This window comes from Rousettus aegyptiacus, unplaced genomic scaffold (assembly GCF_014176215.1).
Source record: "Rousettus aegyptiacus isolate mRouAeg1 unplaced genomic scaffold, mRouAeg1.p scaffold_m13_p_8, whole genome shotgun sequence".
Lineage (NCBI taxonomy): Eukaryota > Metazoa > Chordata > Mammalia > Chiroptera > Pteropodidae > Rousettus > Rousettus aegyptiacus.
In genome coordinates, this window is record NW_023416311.1 from 61,096,363 (window position 1) to 61,114,831 (window position 18,469).

The window sequence follows — 18,469 nt, forward strand, 5'->3', positions numbered from 1 at the left end:
AGAGCAGTAAAGAACAATACACATGCACTGTTGCTAGTTTTCCAACGCTGTTTTATTATCTCTGGAGCAGAAATAGTTGGCAGTGCTTCAAGCGCATGCTATCTTTAAAGAGCCAGGAATACTTCTGCCTTAGGACCTTGACTTTTCTAACTGCCCCCAAATTACTCCCACTTGACTGATCAGCCTAATCCCTCAACTCTTTGCTCAATGTCACCTTCTCAGAGTGGCCTACTCTGAATACCCTATTTAAAAATTGACACCTTCCCAAGTTCCTTCCTCATTTCTGATTACCCCCCGTGTGAATTATTTATGTTAGCCTGAACATACCCTCACTTTACATTCCCCGAGATAACCCTGCCGGTCGCTTCTCCTTTAAATTTTGTAGAAAAGGGGCGGAGCTCTAGTCGAGGCTCACAGAAAGGAGAGGCAAGTCCATAGGCTCCGTCCCCTTGCGTAGCAGGCGGAGGCCAGACGAACACGCGAGGTGTTCTCGCACTCTGCTCCGGAAGCGCGATTGCGGACGGAATTACCACGTGATTATGACGTCAGGGCACCCGCGCCGGGCGGCCTGACGCCGCGGCTGTCGTGGCCGGTTTTCACCGCGGTGTTGTGGCGTTTGCGGTCTTTTTCTCCAGAGTACGAGGGCCTGGTCTCGGACTTAAGGATGTACCATAACAGTAGCCAGAAGCGGCACTGGACTTTCGCCAGTGAGGAGCAACTGGCACGACTGCGGGCTGACGCCAACCGTAAATTCAAGTGCAAAGCGGTGGCGAACGGGAAGGTGAGGACTCCGGCGGCCGCGGGACCTCCCCCCGCCTCCCGGTTCCAGGAGGCTCCCTGCACCGCTCCTCCTCTCCTGGCTCCGCGGGCGCGCGTTCATCTAGTTAATCAACAGGCAGGCGCCTTGCCAGATGCTGGAGGTACAGAGACCGACGCCATTCCATAGTTTAGTGGCAGATAAGTAACCAGTAACATGGCGAAAAAGAGACTTTGAGGGATGTCTACGTATGGTGAAACTAGAGCTATTCACTTGTCAAACGGGGATGCCACCGAGGAAAGCATTTCCCAGTAACTGATGTTAAGATGGGGAAAGAACATTCGAGGAGGACAGAGTCACAGGTGCAAAGTGGGAGGTCAAGTTGTATGGCGGGTTAGTGGAATGTTCTAGGTCCCGTGTAGTGGAAGCTGAGCACCTTTGCAGGAAAGGTGGAGAAGGTAGGGAACCTGCAAATGGAAGTAAGGAGTTTGAATTTTATGACCAATAGTTGGGGAACCTTTGAAAGATTTTAAAAGGGGAAATTAACTTTATCAGATGCTGTTCTAAGTAGACCTCTGGCATCCTGGTTTCTATAGGGCAGGGTGGAGGGGGAGACATGGGACCGTTTGCACGAATCAATTGATGGAAGATGGTTTGGGTTATGCCTGCCAGTCAGATTCTTCCTGTTTTAGCGCCCAACCACCCTTTTTGAAAGTGCCCAACACCCATTCTAGCACTGGCTTCCCTTCAAGTAGTCCATGTCTCAGACCTGTTGGAACTGAGATAATATACTTTTTAAGTCCTTCTATTTCGTATCACTTTGTGCTGCTCAAAGTAGTAGTGTTGTGTTGTGTGCCAGGCAATATTCTAAGCATTTAGAAAGTGTTAGCTCTTTTAATACTCATAACTACCCCCTGAGGTATAGACTACTCTTATACATGCTTTACAGCTAAGGAAACTGAGGAACAAAGAGGTTGAATAACTTCTCAAGGCTGTGTTGCTACTAAATGGCAGAGTCGCGATTTGGACCCAAGGAGTCAAGTTCCAGCATTCCTGCTCTAAAGAAGCTTCTAGTAACCTCAGGGCAGCATTAACTCCAGTCTTTACCTCTATCATTATGTAGTGTTTCCCTATGTCTCTGTAGCTTCACATGTTCTTCTAATAAAGTATGCCAGTCACATTGGATTAGGAGCCAACTCTACTCCAGTGTGACCTTACCTTAACTAGTTACATCTGCAGAGACCCTATTTCCAAATAAGGTTTTATTGTGAGGTACAGACTACCTCGTTTTATTGAGCTTCACTTTATTGTGCTTCATAGATGTGTTGTTTTGCAAATTGAAGGCAAGATCTTCCACCAGCAAAAGGATTACTATTTGCTTATAGCAGTGGTAGGCAACCAAACCCGTACTATCTTAGAGGTATGCCTATACTGGGGGTTAGGATTTCGATATGTTTTTCATTTGGGTAGTTGTAATTAAACCAGTAACATCACCTAATAATGGATATTTGTTGTAAAATTGTATTAATCATCTAGTGGATTCTGTAGAGAGTTTACAAAGATGAATACAAGGTAATGTTTTCAGGCTCAGAATTATCCTTGAGTAACTCGTTAATTTTTACTTCAACCTGTGTGACTTAATTACTGACTGAGAAAGGATTCTTAAAAACTTCCAGCCATTAACAGTGTGCATCTTCTTTTTGATTTCTAAATAATGACATCAAACCTGGGAGCGTATGGACACACTCCATCATGATTGAGAAATTGCTGAGAAATTGTGAAATTATGGTATAGTTTTAGATTATTAAATATTTTCCTAAAGCTGTTTTGTGTCATAATTAACAATTCTATAAAGAGAAAATTAGGTGTGAATTTCCATTTGGCTGGAGATATAAACTAATCTGGACAGAGAAAAATATTTTAAATTATTTAGTTTACTGAGCTTATCTTGTAACTTTTGATCTAAAGGTTCTTCCAAATGATCCAGTCTTTCTTGAGCCTCATGAAGAAATGACACTCTGCAAATACTATGAGAAAAGATTATTGGAGTTTTGTTCAGTGTTTAAACCAGCAATGCCAAGGTCTGTTGTGGTAAGTTATGATAGTGATGAAGTATAATGTCCTTCAGGTTTTGAAATCTGACCTTCTAAATTTGTAACTCAGTCTTCTATCCACTTTACTCAAAAATGCACCTTAGTTATATGAATATATAATTTATGTATTAAAGTTTTTGTCATATATTTTTCAATAACTGCCTTAAATTATGGATTCCTATACCATATCTTATGAAAGGTTTCAAGTCTCATTTCATAGTCAAAAGAATTTTGAAGTCTGCTAGACATGTTTTCCCAATTCCTCAATTAATGAGCACTAGAACTGGGGCCAAAACATAGACTAGTGCTTTTTTAAAAACTATCACACATGTTTGAAATAATGCATTCATTAATCATTTGTAATTATATACCCCAGCTGAAACTCATGCCATAAGGAATTTTTAAACCTGATTAGTAGAAGCTGGAGGTTTTCTTTGGGTAAAAAACTCTTGTAGTTGTTTCATATACATGGTTCTGAGGACCCTACTTGCTTCTGTGTGTGTTTACTATAGTGGGGCATTGGTGAGAGAAACAAGTAGTTAGATTTCATGGTTATATGGATTTACATACACCGTACCTATAATTGTTTCTATTGTATTTGTTTGTAGAAGATAGATTAACAAGCTGAAAGATAAACAACAAAAGGAGTATAAAATATTTTTTCCTTATTTCACAGGTTTGTCACGATGATCAAATATGAAAGTCTCTTCATTGAAAGTATCTTACAATTTAAAATTATAGAGAGTGAATAACTTAGGACACAGTTGGGAATAAACCCCCTAGGAAATAATCTCCATTTTTATAGTTGAAAAAATTGAAGATTATTGAAAATACCAAGTCCAAAAATATTCATAGTGTCTTAGTTTACCAGACCTTCATCTGAGAGAGCAGTGATTCCGGAATAGTTTTAGATACACTCAATTAGCTTCTATCTCCAGATTTAGTTCTGTTTTTTTTTTTTTTTTCTTCTCATGAAAGAATACAAAAGGTAGTAGAATTAAGTGATTTTTTTTTCAGATAAAGAAATTGAATCCTTTAGTAGACTTTTTAAATGGAATTTGTCTTTAAATAACATGCTTATTTATAATTGAAGAATAATTTTGTTTTTCACATAAAATGACAAAATATTTAAAGGAAACATTCTTTTTTTCTAAAATAAATAAATGTTTGTTTAATGGGTTCTAGCCAAATGTCATAATAGCTAAAAGTACAGGCAGGTCTTAGTTGAATCTAGCCTTGTCCCTTATTAGCTGTGTGACAAGTCAGTTAATCTCATTGATAATCAGTTTAATTCTCTGCAAAGTAGAGATAGCAGTGCTTCATGAAGCTGTAAGGATTAAAATAAGATGATAGTTTTGTGCCTGGCACAGAGCCTGGCACATGGGATGCAGTTAGTAAACAGTAGGTGATGCTGCTTCTGTTTGATTTGGCGGTAGTGATCATGGTTAATATCGCAGATCTGGAGTAGATTTGGAGAGAGGGTGTACTGCATCAACCGTGTTACACTGTCGATATTTTTTACAAGATTGACTGGTTAAGCTGTGAACATTTGTATTTTTTTCCTTAAAGTTTTCTAATTTGGGCCACTTTTGTTACTCTGAATTCTTGAAACACAACTTTTTAAAAATAAACCAGTAACTAGTAACCATAGGAAGGATAACTCAGGGTGGGTTGGGGAGGACAACTAAAGGGTCTTTTGGCTCTGGCATTTCTATAGTAATATCACAATTTATTTGATTAAAGAAGAATTAACAAGTTTTGGTATTTTATATGGATAACTTTTCAGAGAAACTTTTGATAAATAAGTTCTTTTTTAACAAATTTAACGTGTGAATAGATTCTGATAGTATATGTATTTTTAACCTTAGGGTACAGCTTGTATGTATTTCAAGCGTTTTTATCTTAATAACTCAGTTATGGAATATCATCCCCGGATAATAATGTAAGTACAAGTCTTTTGTCTATTGATTTTCATCTATAAAAACTTTTATCCTAATGTAAGTACAAGTCTTTTGTCTATTGATTTTCATCTATAAAAACTTTTATCCTAATGTGTGTGTGAGAATGACTTCCTAGTAAAGGATAATTTAGACTTGCATTCTATTCTGAACTTAAGATCCCTCATTATACTCCTTATAATCTATAATAATACTTCCCTTCCTGTAATACGATGGCATCTCAATTTTAACTTGCCCAAATTCAAATTCTGTTTTTCTCAAGCTAGTTTCCTTAACATCCCTTTTTGTTAGTGTTTCCTTTCTTCTTCCAGTTACTCCAAGTGAGAATCATTAGCAGTAACTCCTCCTCCCACCTTATCCAATAAGTTTACAAGTCCTATAGCTCCATATTTATTTCCTTTGAACAAAGGTCTTTTGTGATCCTGTTCTCTGCTGAGCACTGTGCTTACCATTAAAGATAAAATTGAAATTAGCATGAGACTCATCAAAGAGCTTGCTGTCAATCACATTGTCCTTGTTTACTTTTTCTCCTTTTAAGTCCGATTTCTACCAGTCTAGGTCAGTCCCTTGTTACTTCAATCTTGATTTTTGTGGTAATCTTATTACTACTTTCTCACTCTGAAATTTATGTAGTAGCCTTGAGAGTTTCATAGGTTTCTTCCTGAGGTAATCCCCTGTTCACATACCCTTGGAGACTTCCACCAACGGGCTTTCCACATTGTTCCTTTAACCTTTTCATCCCATACTCAAATGGTTCATATGTGTGTACTATTGTATTTTTTTCTCTTCCATCTGTATTTCATGATACAAAGTACTCTTATTCTTCAGTTATTCTTCCAGATATTTAAGTGGAACTATAGAAACTGCCATTAAGTTAGTAATGGTTGAATGCTGTGGCAATGTCATATGGTTCAACCTAATTTTATAGTCTAATGGATTAAAAATTTAGGAAACTGTCCCTCTTTTTTAAAAATAATGTCTTGCTGTGTCTAGCATAATCACTTATGCATATTAGGCAATTTTAGAATGTACTTTTAGAAATAAAATGTTTAGATGTTTTTCAGAGTATATACATTATCCCTTTGTGTGTATGTGAGAAGACGACTTCCTAGTAAAGTATAATTTAGACTTGCATTTTATTTTGAACTTAAGATGCTTCATTATATTCCTTATATTTTCTTCTAGGCTCACCTGTGCATTTTTGGCCTGCAAAGTAGATGAATTCAATGTATCTAGTCCACAGTTTGTTGGAAATCTACGGGAGAGTCCCCTTGGACAGGAGAAGACACTGGAACAGATTTTGGAGTATGAACTGCTGCTTATACAGCAACTTAATTTCCACCTTATTGTCCACAATCCTTACAGACCGTTTGAGGGCTTTCTCATTGATTTAAAGGTAATCTTGTTGATATAAAGGAAACTAGTAGAGTATACTCCTTTGCTAATGTTCTGTAACAAAAAGAATCCAATATTATAACTCTTATTTATCTTGTTACAACTGGACTTCAGGGGCAGTATAATTCTCAAACTTAGGTGTGCATCACCTGGTGGTCTTGTTAACTCATTTCTGGGCTACAGTTCCACAGCTTTTGATATAGTAGGTCAGCAAATACTAGTCCAGGGACCATAATGAGGACAATTATGAGTTTAGAGTAATGCTTTTAAAGACATAAGATAATTCTTTTTAACTGAAGTGTACTGTCATAGATTTGATTTAAAGAACCATAAAATATTCTTCACTTTAAAAGATTGCTAAGTGACTTTTTAGTGCATCATGAACTGGAATCTATATGTAGGCATAAAAATATATAAGTAAATAAACATTGGTAAAAGCATCTTATTTTCTTTTGGCTCTAAAAGAGGATTTGAATGGTCTGAGTAAAGTCAAACAGAAATTGGAAACTGGTTCACTAATCTCAATTGGGAGGTGAAATTTGGGGAACTTCTATATGCCAAAATGCTGATAAAGCTAGGAACAAGACAAGAAGAGCTTCAGCTTTCATACACCTTATAGTCTGGTGGGAAAGAAGCATATATTCAGTGGGCTCATTATTATAGAGGGGAAGTACAGGATACTTTAGGAAGAGATAGCAGATTGAGAGAAAGGGGAAATAGTTCTGAGAAAGTGTCATTTAAAATGAAATTCATAGCAAGAGTAGGAATTAGGTGGTGAAAGAGCATTCCAGTCAGGCCTCTCTGGTCAGAGGCCTAGATTCAAGAACAGGGTGCACTAAAGAACCTAAACAGCCTAGAGATTGCAGGGGAAGACTGCCACAGAATGCTATCTGAGTGGAAGGCAGAGTCTAGACTGCGGAGGTGATGTTAAGGATTTTGAATAGAGCAATGGGAAGCCAGTGAATAATTTAAGTCAAGAGAGTGGCAAATCAGCTTTACACTTTTAAAATAAATTAGGTTTACATCTTAAAAAAATCATGTTGGCAAGCTCATGCATCAGTTCCCATCAGGTATTTATTGCACATCTGTATGTGTCATGATAATATAGAGAACAGATTAGGACGGTTGAAGGGGTACCAGTTAATAAGCTCTTAGTTTGACTCCTGTAATGGCAGGGGGTACAGAGAGAGCTTGGGCTTCAGAGATAGTAGGCAGATTCAGTAGAGTTTGAGGTTTAATTGCTTGTGGAGAGAGAGAACAGGGGAGGAACCCCCAGGTTCTGGCCTGGGCACATGGTGGTATACTTTCTGATACAGGAAATACTGGCACAGGAGAGATTTGCTGATGGTGGAGGGTTTGGGGAGTTGATGAATGTGGTTTGGAACATCATGAATTTCCATTGTTTGCAACACATTGAATGGGTAGCCTTTTGTGTCTGAAGGTCAGAGCAGATGGCTAGGCTGGAAGTACAGATTTGGGCATCATTGCCCCAGAAAAATTTAAAGTGGATTAGTCGTGAGGACCACCACTTAAAGGGCAGGTAGAGAAATAGAACAAGGTAGTAAGAAGATGGAAGAATATCCAGAGAGGTAGGCCTTTCTAGAGAAATGAAGGGAAGTGGGTTACTTTTAGAAGATGAGTATGAGCAACTCCCAAGTGCTGCTTAGAATTCAGATAGAGTTAAAGTAGGTGGATAACATTCACTGGATTTTGTGCTAGATAAGGTCATTTGTGATCTTGGTGAAATTAGTCTCAATGGAGTATGGAGGAAGAAGGCAGATTGGAGCTGGTTGGGGAGTAAATAGGTGAGAAAACAAGTGTACACAACTTGGATTAGATGGCTTGTCTTTGCAATGGAAAAAGAAGATAGGATTTAGAAGATGGGGAAACTGCTGGAAATGAAGGAAAGGGGTGGTTTTTGTTTTGTGGAAGAAACTGATGTGGAGGGCTAGCAATATAAGAAAGCTTAAAGGGAAACGTGGAAAATAACTCAGGTTTCTTTTTGGAGTAAGGTAGAGGGGCCGTCATGGGTTTCTCAGCAAGGTAGAAGGGTTGGCCTTAGCTTAATAGCTATTTTAATGCAGGAAAAGTGGAAAGGGTGCATGAGGATAGTGTTTTGCCTGGGGATTTGGCAGCGGCAGGAAATAAGAGTTTGTTAAAAGCAGAGATCATTTTCTAAGAGTTATGGAGTTTCTGAGAATTATTAATGACTTCAAGATAGATGGAAAATGTTTAACATGGTCAGTGAAAAATAGAACAAATTTTCTATGGAACATTATCATAGCTAGGCAGTATTGACAGCCCTGCTGGGATCAACGAACCTATTTATTTCTTTAGCAGCACCCAGAGATCTAGGCATGGTTCCAATGCAGGTTTGTTGAATTCACCTACTGTTGAATTTTGCCAGAAATGCATTGGCAGCATATTGGTACAGGATATTCAGGAGGGAAAGGACCAGAGGACACCAGTGAGTAGAAGCAAGTAGAGTGATAGGTAACAGGCCAAAGATTTCTGAGGATGGAAGTCAAAAAACAGCTGTGAAGTAATTGAGCAAATATATCTGGAAGAGCAACACTGTGGTCAGAGTGGAATGTCTGAATTTGTTATATCAGAGGTCAGAGATTTTAGGATAATGATAAGACCTTGGCAGGACTATACAATTGTATCTGATGTTTTGTTTCAGAGTATAGAAAAGATGTCTTACTGCTTTGGGGCCTGAATGTTGATATGTAAAGTAAATCCAAGGATTTAGGGCTCATCTTGAAAGATAAGAATTGTCAGGAAATATGGGAACTTCCATATTTCTTGGCATATTCTAAAAATAATTCTGTAATTAGACCAATATTAATTTCCATGTACTACTTCTCCAAAGTAAACTTTGAGTAGAAGGGATTTTAAATCAAAATGAGGGGGCAGCACTTTAGTTTCTAAATGTGGCCTTAACATCTGAATCACCTGGATTGCTTGGAAAGATTTTACCTAGGGGTATGTATTTCTTAGGTCAACTTCAGACTCAATGGAATCTCTAAGAGCCTCAGTTGGAAAAAGACAAAAGGGGATTAACATAAATCAGAATAGCCAAGAACTGTGCTAGAAACTTTAGCTATGTTACCTTAAAGCATATTTCTTAATTAAAGACTATTTTCAATACATTCTAATGGTGAATACAAAATATTTTTACATGAAAAGATTGTTGCTGAGGTATAGAAAAGGAGTTACTTTTATAAAAGTATCCTTAGTTGAAGCACTTTCTGGTTAATGTAAATATTTTGAACTGTTGTTGCTCCATTAAACCCTCGCAAGTGATAATATTTGCAAACTTTCTTTCTAGACCCGCTATCCTATGTTGGAGAATCCAGAGATTTTGAGGAAAACAGCTGATGATTTTCTTAATAGAATTGCGTTGACGGATGCATACCTTTTATACACACCTTCTCAAATTGCCCTGACTGCCATTTTATCGAGTGCATCCAGAGCAGGAATTACTATGGAAAGGTATTAATTTGTGTTTTAACTTAGATCAGACTCAGTTACTCAGTTAATTCCTTCCTGAAGTCTGAATTTTTAAGGTTCATTTTGCAAATATAGTCCTTTATATTTCCTATGGCTGGAGGTATTAGTGAGTGCAATTGAGGGAAGAAACAAATCACCTTTTAAAGAAATGTTTAAAAATTGAGTAAGATATCCTTGAGCTAAGATGATCTATTTATGACTAAGGTGGAAGTAAATCAGGTGATCCCAAAAGACTGATATAGCTAATAGTATATGACAAATTTAGAAGTTTATGAACTGGTAAGGAACATGAGTATACAAGATATGTCTGCCTTGTTTTGACATCATTCTCTTGCTGTGGAGGATGTGTGGGATATAGGAGTCAGTAAAGATTTGTTGAATGAATAATGCTGTAGGGAGTGACCAAATGAATTGCAGTCGAGCTATAAATAGAGCTAATACATAAATGTACACTGAGGAGCAGGCTCTTTGATAAACACTTCACATGAATTAACTTGATTCTTAAAGCATTAGCTTGTACACAGATTAAATATTATACCCATATTATATTTATTTATAACTTAAGCACAGGCTAGCAGCAAATTAGACTTTAAAAATTTTTACATTTATTGTTATTTTTTTAACTTTTGAAGTTCTTCATTTCATTCGTAGAAATTGCTAGGGAAGAAAGATAAAACTTTCTAAACTTAAACTGTTCTCCATGTTTGTAATCCCTCATCCATAATTTCAAAGTCCATTGATATAGTGGCAGCAAATGAACAGATGTATTTTAATCTTTATTCAACTTAATGGGAATATTTTTCCTTGGGAAAATTAATGTTACAGATTATAGGATACTGCCCCAAACATCACTGTGTATTTGGCATTTATGGTAATTTACCAGGTTATCTTTCTAGGACGTAAACAATTCTGTATTTCAAAACAAATTCAAGATAAGGGATTGTGGGCTTTTGTATCGTTTAATTTATTGTTTGCCTCTTGTCTACAAATGCAGCTCACCAAGTGTATATAAATTTATACATTTAATCTTAAAATTGTTTATAGTTCATTTAATTTCTAAGCAAACCTTTATTGAGTGCCTTTTATGTACCATGGACTGTACTACACTTTAGGAATATAATAATGAACAAGCTATGAATCCTCGCCCTCGTTTAGAAGGATAGCCATGCAGAAAATTGATATCAGTTGAGTTTAGGTGTGGAGCCACCAGTCTCTAAGGGAAGAAAGCCTCTTTTCCACAATTCAAATAACCAGATGTTTGATAATCTGTTTAAGCATCATATCTTATTCAGTGTATATGCAGATTCTTCCATAGGTGAGATTTTTCTTAGAGGATTTTTTGTAAATCGAGAAGAAGGAAGCATCCAGAGGTACAAATTAGTTTATTCTTTAAAGTTTACTTAGTTATAATTTCTGCTAAATTATAATTTGTTTATGATAAGTGAAATTGAAATTGTACCTTGAGCTCATTTCAAATTGAATAAGCTTTTGTAGCATTCCAAGGAACTATAATCATTTGAACACTTTTTCCTTTGGGGAAATACTTTCGAATCATTAACTTCACATTTACTTTGGAATTTTTTTAAGTACAAAGACATTGCTTTTATTAAAATTTTTAAAATTACAGACATACAATATTAGTTTCAAGTGTACAACATAGTGGTTGGACATTTTTATAACTTACAAAGTGATCTCCCCTGGTAATTCTAGTACTCACCTGACATCATACATAGTTATTACAATATTATTGACTAACTTCTTTATGGTGTACTTTACATATCTGTGACTATTTTATAACTGCCAGTTTATACTTCTTAATCCCTTCAACTTTTTTTTACCCAGCACCCCCAAGCCCCTCCCACCTGGCACCATCAATTTATTCTCTGAATCTGTGAGTTAGTTTATTGTTTTTTAGATTCTACATGCATGTGAAATTGTATGGTATTTGTGTTTCTCCGACTTAAATTAGCATAATACCCCCTAGATTCACACATGTTGTCACAAATGCTAAGATTTCTTTCTTTTTTATGGCCAAGTAATATTCCATTGCATACATGTACCATAATTTCTTTATCCAGTTGTCTATTGATGGACCCTTAGGTTGTTTCCATATATTGGCTATTGTAAATAATGCTGCAGTGAACAAAGGGCTACATTTATTTTTCGAGTTAACGATTTGGGTTTCTTTAGATTAATACTCAGAATTGGGATTGCCAGGTCATATTGTAGTTCTATTTTTAATTTTTTTGAGGAACCTCCATTACTGTTTTCCATTGTGGCCGTACTACCACTTTAGTCTCAACAATGGTGCACGAGGATTCCCTTTTCTCCACATCTCACTAACACTTATTTGTTGATTTGTGGATAGCTATTATGACAAGTGTGAGGTGATAGCTCATTGTGGTTTTAATTTGCATTTCCCTGATGATCAGTGATGTTGAACAGCTTTTCATATATCTATTGGCCATCAGTATGTCAGGTTCTTTGCCCATTTTTTAATCAGGTCTTTTTTGGTGTTAAGTTGTGTAAGTTCCTTATATGTTTTGGATATTAACCCCTTACTGGATATATCATTGGCGAATATCTTCTCCCATTAAGTAGGTTGTCTTTGTTTTGTTGATAGTTTCCTTTGCTGTGCAAAAACTTTTTAGTTTGATGTAGTCTCATTTGTTTATTTTGTTTTCATTCCCTGATAAGACATTAAGAGCGATAGTTTACTACCTATGTTTTTTTTCTAGGAGTTTTATGGTTTTGGGTCTTACCTTTAAGTCTTTAATTCACTCTGAGTTTATTGGTCGTTTCATTTTTTTGCACATGTATCTGTCTAATTTTCCCAGCACGATTTATTGAAGAGACTGTCTACTCCATCGTATATTCTTGCCTCCTTTGACATAGATCAATTGCTCATATAGGTGTGGGCTTATTTTTGAATTGTCTATTCTGTTCCATTGATCTGTGTGTCTTGTTTTGCCAGCACCATGCTTTTTTGATTACTATAGCTGTGTAATATAGTTTAACATCAGGTAGCATGATACCTCTAACTTTGTAGTTCTTCGTCAAGATTGCTTTGGCTATTTGGGATCTTTTCTGGCTCCGTATAAATTTAGGATTATTTCTCTAGTTCTGTTACAAGTGCCATTGGTATTTTCATAGAGGTCGCATTGAATCTGTAGATTGCTTTGGGTAGTATGGACATTTTAATATTAATTCTTCCTATGAGTAAGGTCTATGCTTCCATTTATTTGCCTCTTCAGCATTTTATAATTTTCCAAGTATAGGTGTTTTGCCTGCTTATTTAAATTTATTCTTAGATTTTTTTTTTTGACGCAGTCATAAATGGGGTTGTTTCTGTCTCTTTGATAGTTTGTTATTGGTGTTTAAAATTGCAATTGATTTCTGAATGTTAATTTTATATCCTACTTAATTCATGTATCAGTTCTAACAGTTTTTGGGTGGGCTGTTTATGGTTCTCTATGTATAGTGCCATGTCATCTGCAAATAATGACAGTTTTACTTCTTTCCAATTTGGATGGCTTTTTTTTTTTTTTTGGTGCGATTGCTGTGGCTAAAATTTCCAATACTTTGTTAAATAAAAGTGGTGAAAGTGGACATCCCTGTCTTATTTCTGATCTTAAGGGAAACGCTTTTAGCTTTTCACTGTTGAGTATGTTATCAGCTGTGGATTTGTTGTATATGGACTTTATTATGTGGAGGTGTGTTTGCTCTGTTCACACTTTGCTGAGAGTTTGTATCATGAATTGATGCTGTATCTGTTGATTATATGATTTGTTTTTCAATTTGTTAATGTCATGTATTACATTGATTGCAAATATTGAACCAACATTACATCCCAGGAATAAATCCCACTTTGATCATGGTGTATGATCCTTTTAATATATATTTGAATTGGTCTGCTAATATTTTGTTGAGGATTTTTGCATCTATGTTCATCAGGGATATTGACCTATAATTTTCTTTCTTTTGTCTTTGGGAATCAGGGTAATGGTGGCATTGTAAAATGAGCTTGGGAGTCTTTCTTCTTCCTGAAATTTTTGGAATAGTTTGAGAAGAATAGGTACTAATTCTTCTTTGAATGTTTGGTAAGATTCACCTGTGAGGCCATCAGGTCCAGGACTTTAATTTGTTGGGAGTTTTTTGATTACTAATCAATTTCGTTAGTACTTATTGGTCAGTTTAGATTTTTTTGTTTCTTCTCGACTCAGTCTTGGGATATTGTATGTTTCTAGGAGTTTATCCATTTCTCCCTGATTGTCCAGTTTGTTGGCATACAATTGCTCTTAGTATTTTCTTATAATCCTTTGTATCTTCTTTCATTTCTGTTTTTATTTGGGTCCTCTCTTTTTCTTGATGAGTCTGGTTAAAGATTTATCAATTTTTTATCTTTTCAAAGAACTAGGTCTTGGTTTCATTGATTATTATTATTATTTTTGATTATTTCCTTTATTTCTGCTCTGATCTTTATTATCCTTCCTTTTACTTACTTTTGGCTTTGTTTGCTGTTCTTTTTCTAGTTCCTTCAGGTGTAAAGTTAGATCGTCTAGTTGAGAATTTTCTTGTTTCTTGAGGCAGGCCTGTGTTGCTATGAATTTCCCTCATAGGACTGCTTTTGCTGTGTCCCATAGATTTTGAGTCATTGTGTCTTCGTTATCTTTTTTCTCAAGGAATCTTGAGTTCTTCCTTGATCTCCTTATTAGTCCATTCATTGTTTAGTAACGTGTTATTTAGCCTCCATGTGTTTGTGTATTTTTTTCATTGTAATTGATTACTAGTTTTATAATGTGATTGGAGAAGATGGCTTGCTATGATTTATCTTCTTAAATTTTTTGAGACTTGCTTTATGGCTTAACATGTGGTCTACTCTAGAAAATGTTAGAACTGCACTTGAATGAATATTCTGCTTTTGGGTAAAATGTTCTAAAGATATCAATTAAATGTATGTGGTCTGATGTTTCATATGAGGCCACCGTTTCCATGTTTATTTTACTGCCTGGATGCTCTATCCGTTGATGTCAATGCATTGCTAGAGTCCCCCGCTATTACTTTATTACTATCTCTCCTGTTGTTTGTCAATATTTGTTTTATATATTTATGTGCTCTTATGTTGGGTGCATAAATCTTTACAAGGGTTATATACTCTTGTCACTTTAATCCCATTCTCATTATGAAATGTCCTCCTTTGTTTCGTTTTGGCCTTTATTTTCAAGTCTGTTTTATCAAAGGATTGCTAACCCAGCCTTTTTGTTTGTTTTCATTTGCATGAAATATCTTTTTCCATCCCTTTCAGTCGTGTGTGTCTTTTGACGCGTATCTATGGGTCTTGTTTTCTTATCCACTCAGCCACCTTATGTCTTCTGATTGCAGCATTTATTCCATTTACATTTATAATTATTGATAGATATATAGTTATTGCCATTTGATTGTTTTCTGATTCTTTTGTAGTTCTTTCCTGTTTTTTATTCTTTTGCTCTGTTCTCTTGTATGTTGATGATTTTCTGTAGTGTCGTGTTTGGATTCTTTTCTCTTTATTTCTTGTACATTTTTTGTAGATTTTTGGTTTGTGGTTACTATGTGCTTCACATATACCAAGCTGTCTTTATAGCAGTCTATTTTAAATTGATGATTGGTTAAGTTTGAACACATTCTAAATCATTACCATTTTTACTCACCCCCTCCATGTTTGTTTTCGTCATTGTTTTTTACTTCATTTGTGTGCTTGTAAGTTTCCCTTAATTTGTTATCATAATTAAATGATTTTCCTTTGCCTTTTAACATTTGCACTAGTTTTTTAGTTGGTTGACCCACTGTGTTTGTCAGTGAGAATTTCCTTCTTTGCTTTATTTTCTTATTCATGTTTTTATTTTTTCTGCAAACGAAGTCCCTTTAACATTTCTTTTAATACTGATTTGGTGGTGATGAACATCTTTAGCTTTTTCTTGCCTGGAAAACTGTTTATACCTTCTGTAATTCTCAGTGATAGCTTTGCTGGGTAGAATAATTTTAGATGTAGGTCCCTGCTTTTTGTCGCTTAATATTTCAGGCCAGTCCATTCTGCCCTGCAGAGTTTCTGTTGAGAAATCAGCTGACAGTCTTATGGAAGCTCTTATGTGCTTTTCTCATGCTGCTTTTAAGATTCTCTTTGTCTTTAACCTTTGGCATTTTAATTATGATATGTCTTGGTGTGGGCTTCTTTGGGTTTATCTGTTTGGTTCTCTCTGTGCTTCCTGGTCTTGTATGTCTTTCCTTTGCCAGGTTAGGGAAGTTTTCCATCATTGTGTCTTCAAATAGGTTTTCAATCTTTTGCTCTCTCTCCTCCTCCTACTATCCCTATGGTGTGAATGATACACACTTGATATTGTCCCAGAGGCCCCTTAAACTATCCTCATTTTTAATTTTTTTTGCTGTTTTGATTGTTTTCTGCTACTTATCCAGATCACTGATTTGATCCTTTGCTTCATCTAATCTGTTATTGATTCCATCTGAAATATTCTGTATTTGTTATTTCTGATTGGTTCTTTTTTTAATGGGTTATATCTCTTTGTATAAGTTCTCATTGAGTTCATTTATTCTTCCTCGAAGTTATTAAGCATCCTTATAACCAGTGTTTTGAATCCAGTATCTGATAGATCGTTTGTCTCCATTTCGTGTATTTCTTTTCATCGAGTTTTGTTGTGTTCTTTCATTTGGGATCTTTCTCTCTCTCTCTCTCTCTTTGGCTACCTCCCTGTTTGTGTTTCTCTGTGTTAGGTAAATCTGCTACATCTCCTAGTCTTAGGTTGGTGGCTTTATGTAGTATGTGTCCTGTGGGGCCAAGTGGTACAGTCTCCTCGATTACATGAGCCAGATTCTCCAGAGGTGTCCATTGTGTGGGTTACGTATGCCCTCTTGTAGTTAGTTGAGGCTTGATTGCTGTTGACACATCAATGGGTGGAATTGACCCTCAGACTGACTGGCTCTATGGATTGGTCATGACTCCAGTGGATAGGCTGTATGTGGAAGCTGACCCCACAGAGTAGCATTCACTTCAGCAGGTATCTGACCACCCTTTGGGTCTGTCATTTGTGGAGCTGGTTGGTGGTGCTTTGGTGTGGTCTGGCCACTGGTGTGTTGGGTCTAGGGCCCCTGGCAGGAGGGGCTCCAGTGCAGGCCAAGGTTAGCTACTGCCTGTGCCCAGCCTGTGGCCACTGGGTGGGTAGGAACTACAAAGTGACATGTGGTTGGTAGCCATCTGGGAGAGGCAATGTGGTGAATCAAGCCTGGCTGCCACTATTGCAGGCTTGGGGCCCCTTAGCATGAAGTAATAGCATGCTAAGCACAGTCACTGCTTGCTTGGGGTTTGTGGACCTTTGACAGATTTTAGAAAAGTCTGCAGTGTGGCCCGAGGCAGGTTGTTTGTATGGAAGAGCCAGAGAATGGAGTTCTGACTGGGTGCCCGAGTTGGGTTGGGTGGGGTCTCAAGGAATCATCAGGGCAGGGAAAATGGTGTTAAGCAGGTTAATGGAACATTAATATTTGGCGCCCACCTGTACTTGCAGACTGGGTAGAGGAAGGGCTCGACAAAGGAATCATTGCACTTGCTAGCACGTCCCATCCTGGAGAGAGTTGCTCTGCTCCGACTCTCCAGCCCTTGTCCTGAAGCTGTTCAGTTTCTCCCCTTATGTCCTTCATGCTTTTCAAGCTGTTGCTCCTGTGCTAGAACTCAGTGAGTTTGTGAGCAAGCAAGTTTGTGCATGGTCTTTTTCAGACCTGCAACCCTTAGGTATGTAAAAGTCTGTTATCTTTCTTGGACACAAACCCCATTGGTTTTCACATCCAGATGTTATAGGGACTTCTCTTACCAGCACTGGTGTTCTAGGCTTGGGAGTCCAGTGTCAGGCTAGGATTCCCTTGCTGCCAAGATATCCTTCTTGATTCTTAATTGCCACATCATGGGTTTAGGACCAGTCCTTTCCCCATCACTTCCCCTCCTACCCATCTCAGTGTGGCTTCATTTTCATATCTTTAGTAATAAGGATTGTATTCAGTTAGACTTCAGGTGGTTCTCAATGATGGTTGTGATGTAATTTAGTTATAATTTTAATGTGGTTGTGGGATGAGGGGAGAGCACGGTGTCTACCTACTCTGCTACCTTGACCAGAAAAATAGGATATTGCTTTTATGTTTATTGCTGATTTCAAAAAGGGAAAAAGCCCTTGTGCTGATGATGGTTTAGATTATAATTCATAGGATGTTTTGTTGTTCTGGGTTTTCTTTTTCATTGGATTTAGACCTTTATTTCCCATCTCCTAGTTTGACTTCTTAGATGGTCTTGCTTGCCTATGGGTTTTTTTTTAAGTCAAAGTATTAAAATTCTAATTCAAGATCGAGATTGAGTTGCTGCCTTAAAGTTTCAGAGGTAAAGAATGTCAGTTAAGTCTTAGAACAAAAAACATTACCCTTAATCTTAAGGAGTTTTAGAAAAGGGGGAAAAATTTACTTTGAATTACTGAAAACCAGAAATGTATTAAGTGAATTATTGATTTCCATAATACCAAACTTAGTTATCAAAATAATGTAACATAAATAACCTGGGTAGTTTGAAAAACATATAGCAACAAAGTTTCTTAAAGAATTGTCTCTATTTTTGTAACTATTTCATCTGAGATTTTTTTTTTTTTTTTTGCATTCATATTTGAAAGATTACTTCTGCCTTGAGAATCTATTTGGGCTGTTATCAATTATAGATCAAGTTCAGG

At 36.7% G+C, this 18,469-nt stretch overlaps 1 protein-coding gene across 3 annotated transcripts in view; it reads left to right on the forward strand.

The window, feature by feature from the left end:
* Positions 1 to 515: 515 nt before the first annotated feature.
* The window catches only part of CCNH (cyclin H), a 36,219-nt gene continuing 18,265 nt past the window's right edge, over positions 516 to 18,469 (forward strand). For 2 of the 3 annotated variants that reach the window (XR_004952642.1, XM_036226106.1), the window contains exons 1-5: positions 516 to 781; positions 2,726 to 2,848; positions 4,719 to 4,792; positions 5,994 to 6,204; positions 9,535 to 9,698. Coding sequence is in view for 2 of the 3 variants with exons in the window: in XM_036226106.1 (XP_036081999.1) it covers positions 665 to 781; positions 2,726 to 2,848; positions 4,719 to 4,792; positions 5,994 to 6,204; positions 9,535 to 9,698 (689 nt within the window). In the remaining variant the exon portion in view is untranslated. The other variant, XM_036226107.1, reaches the window with a different exon arrangement.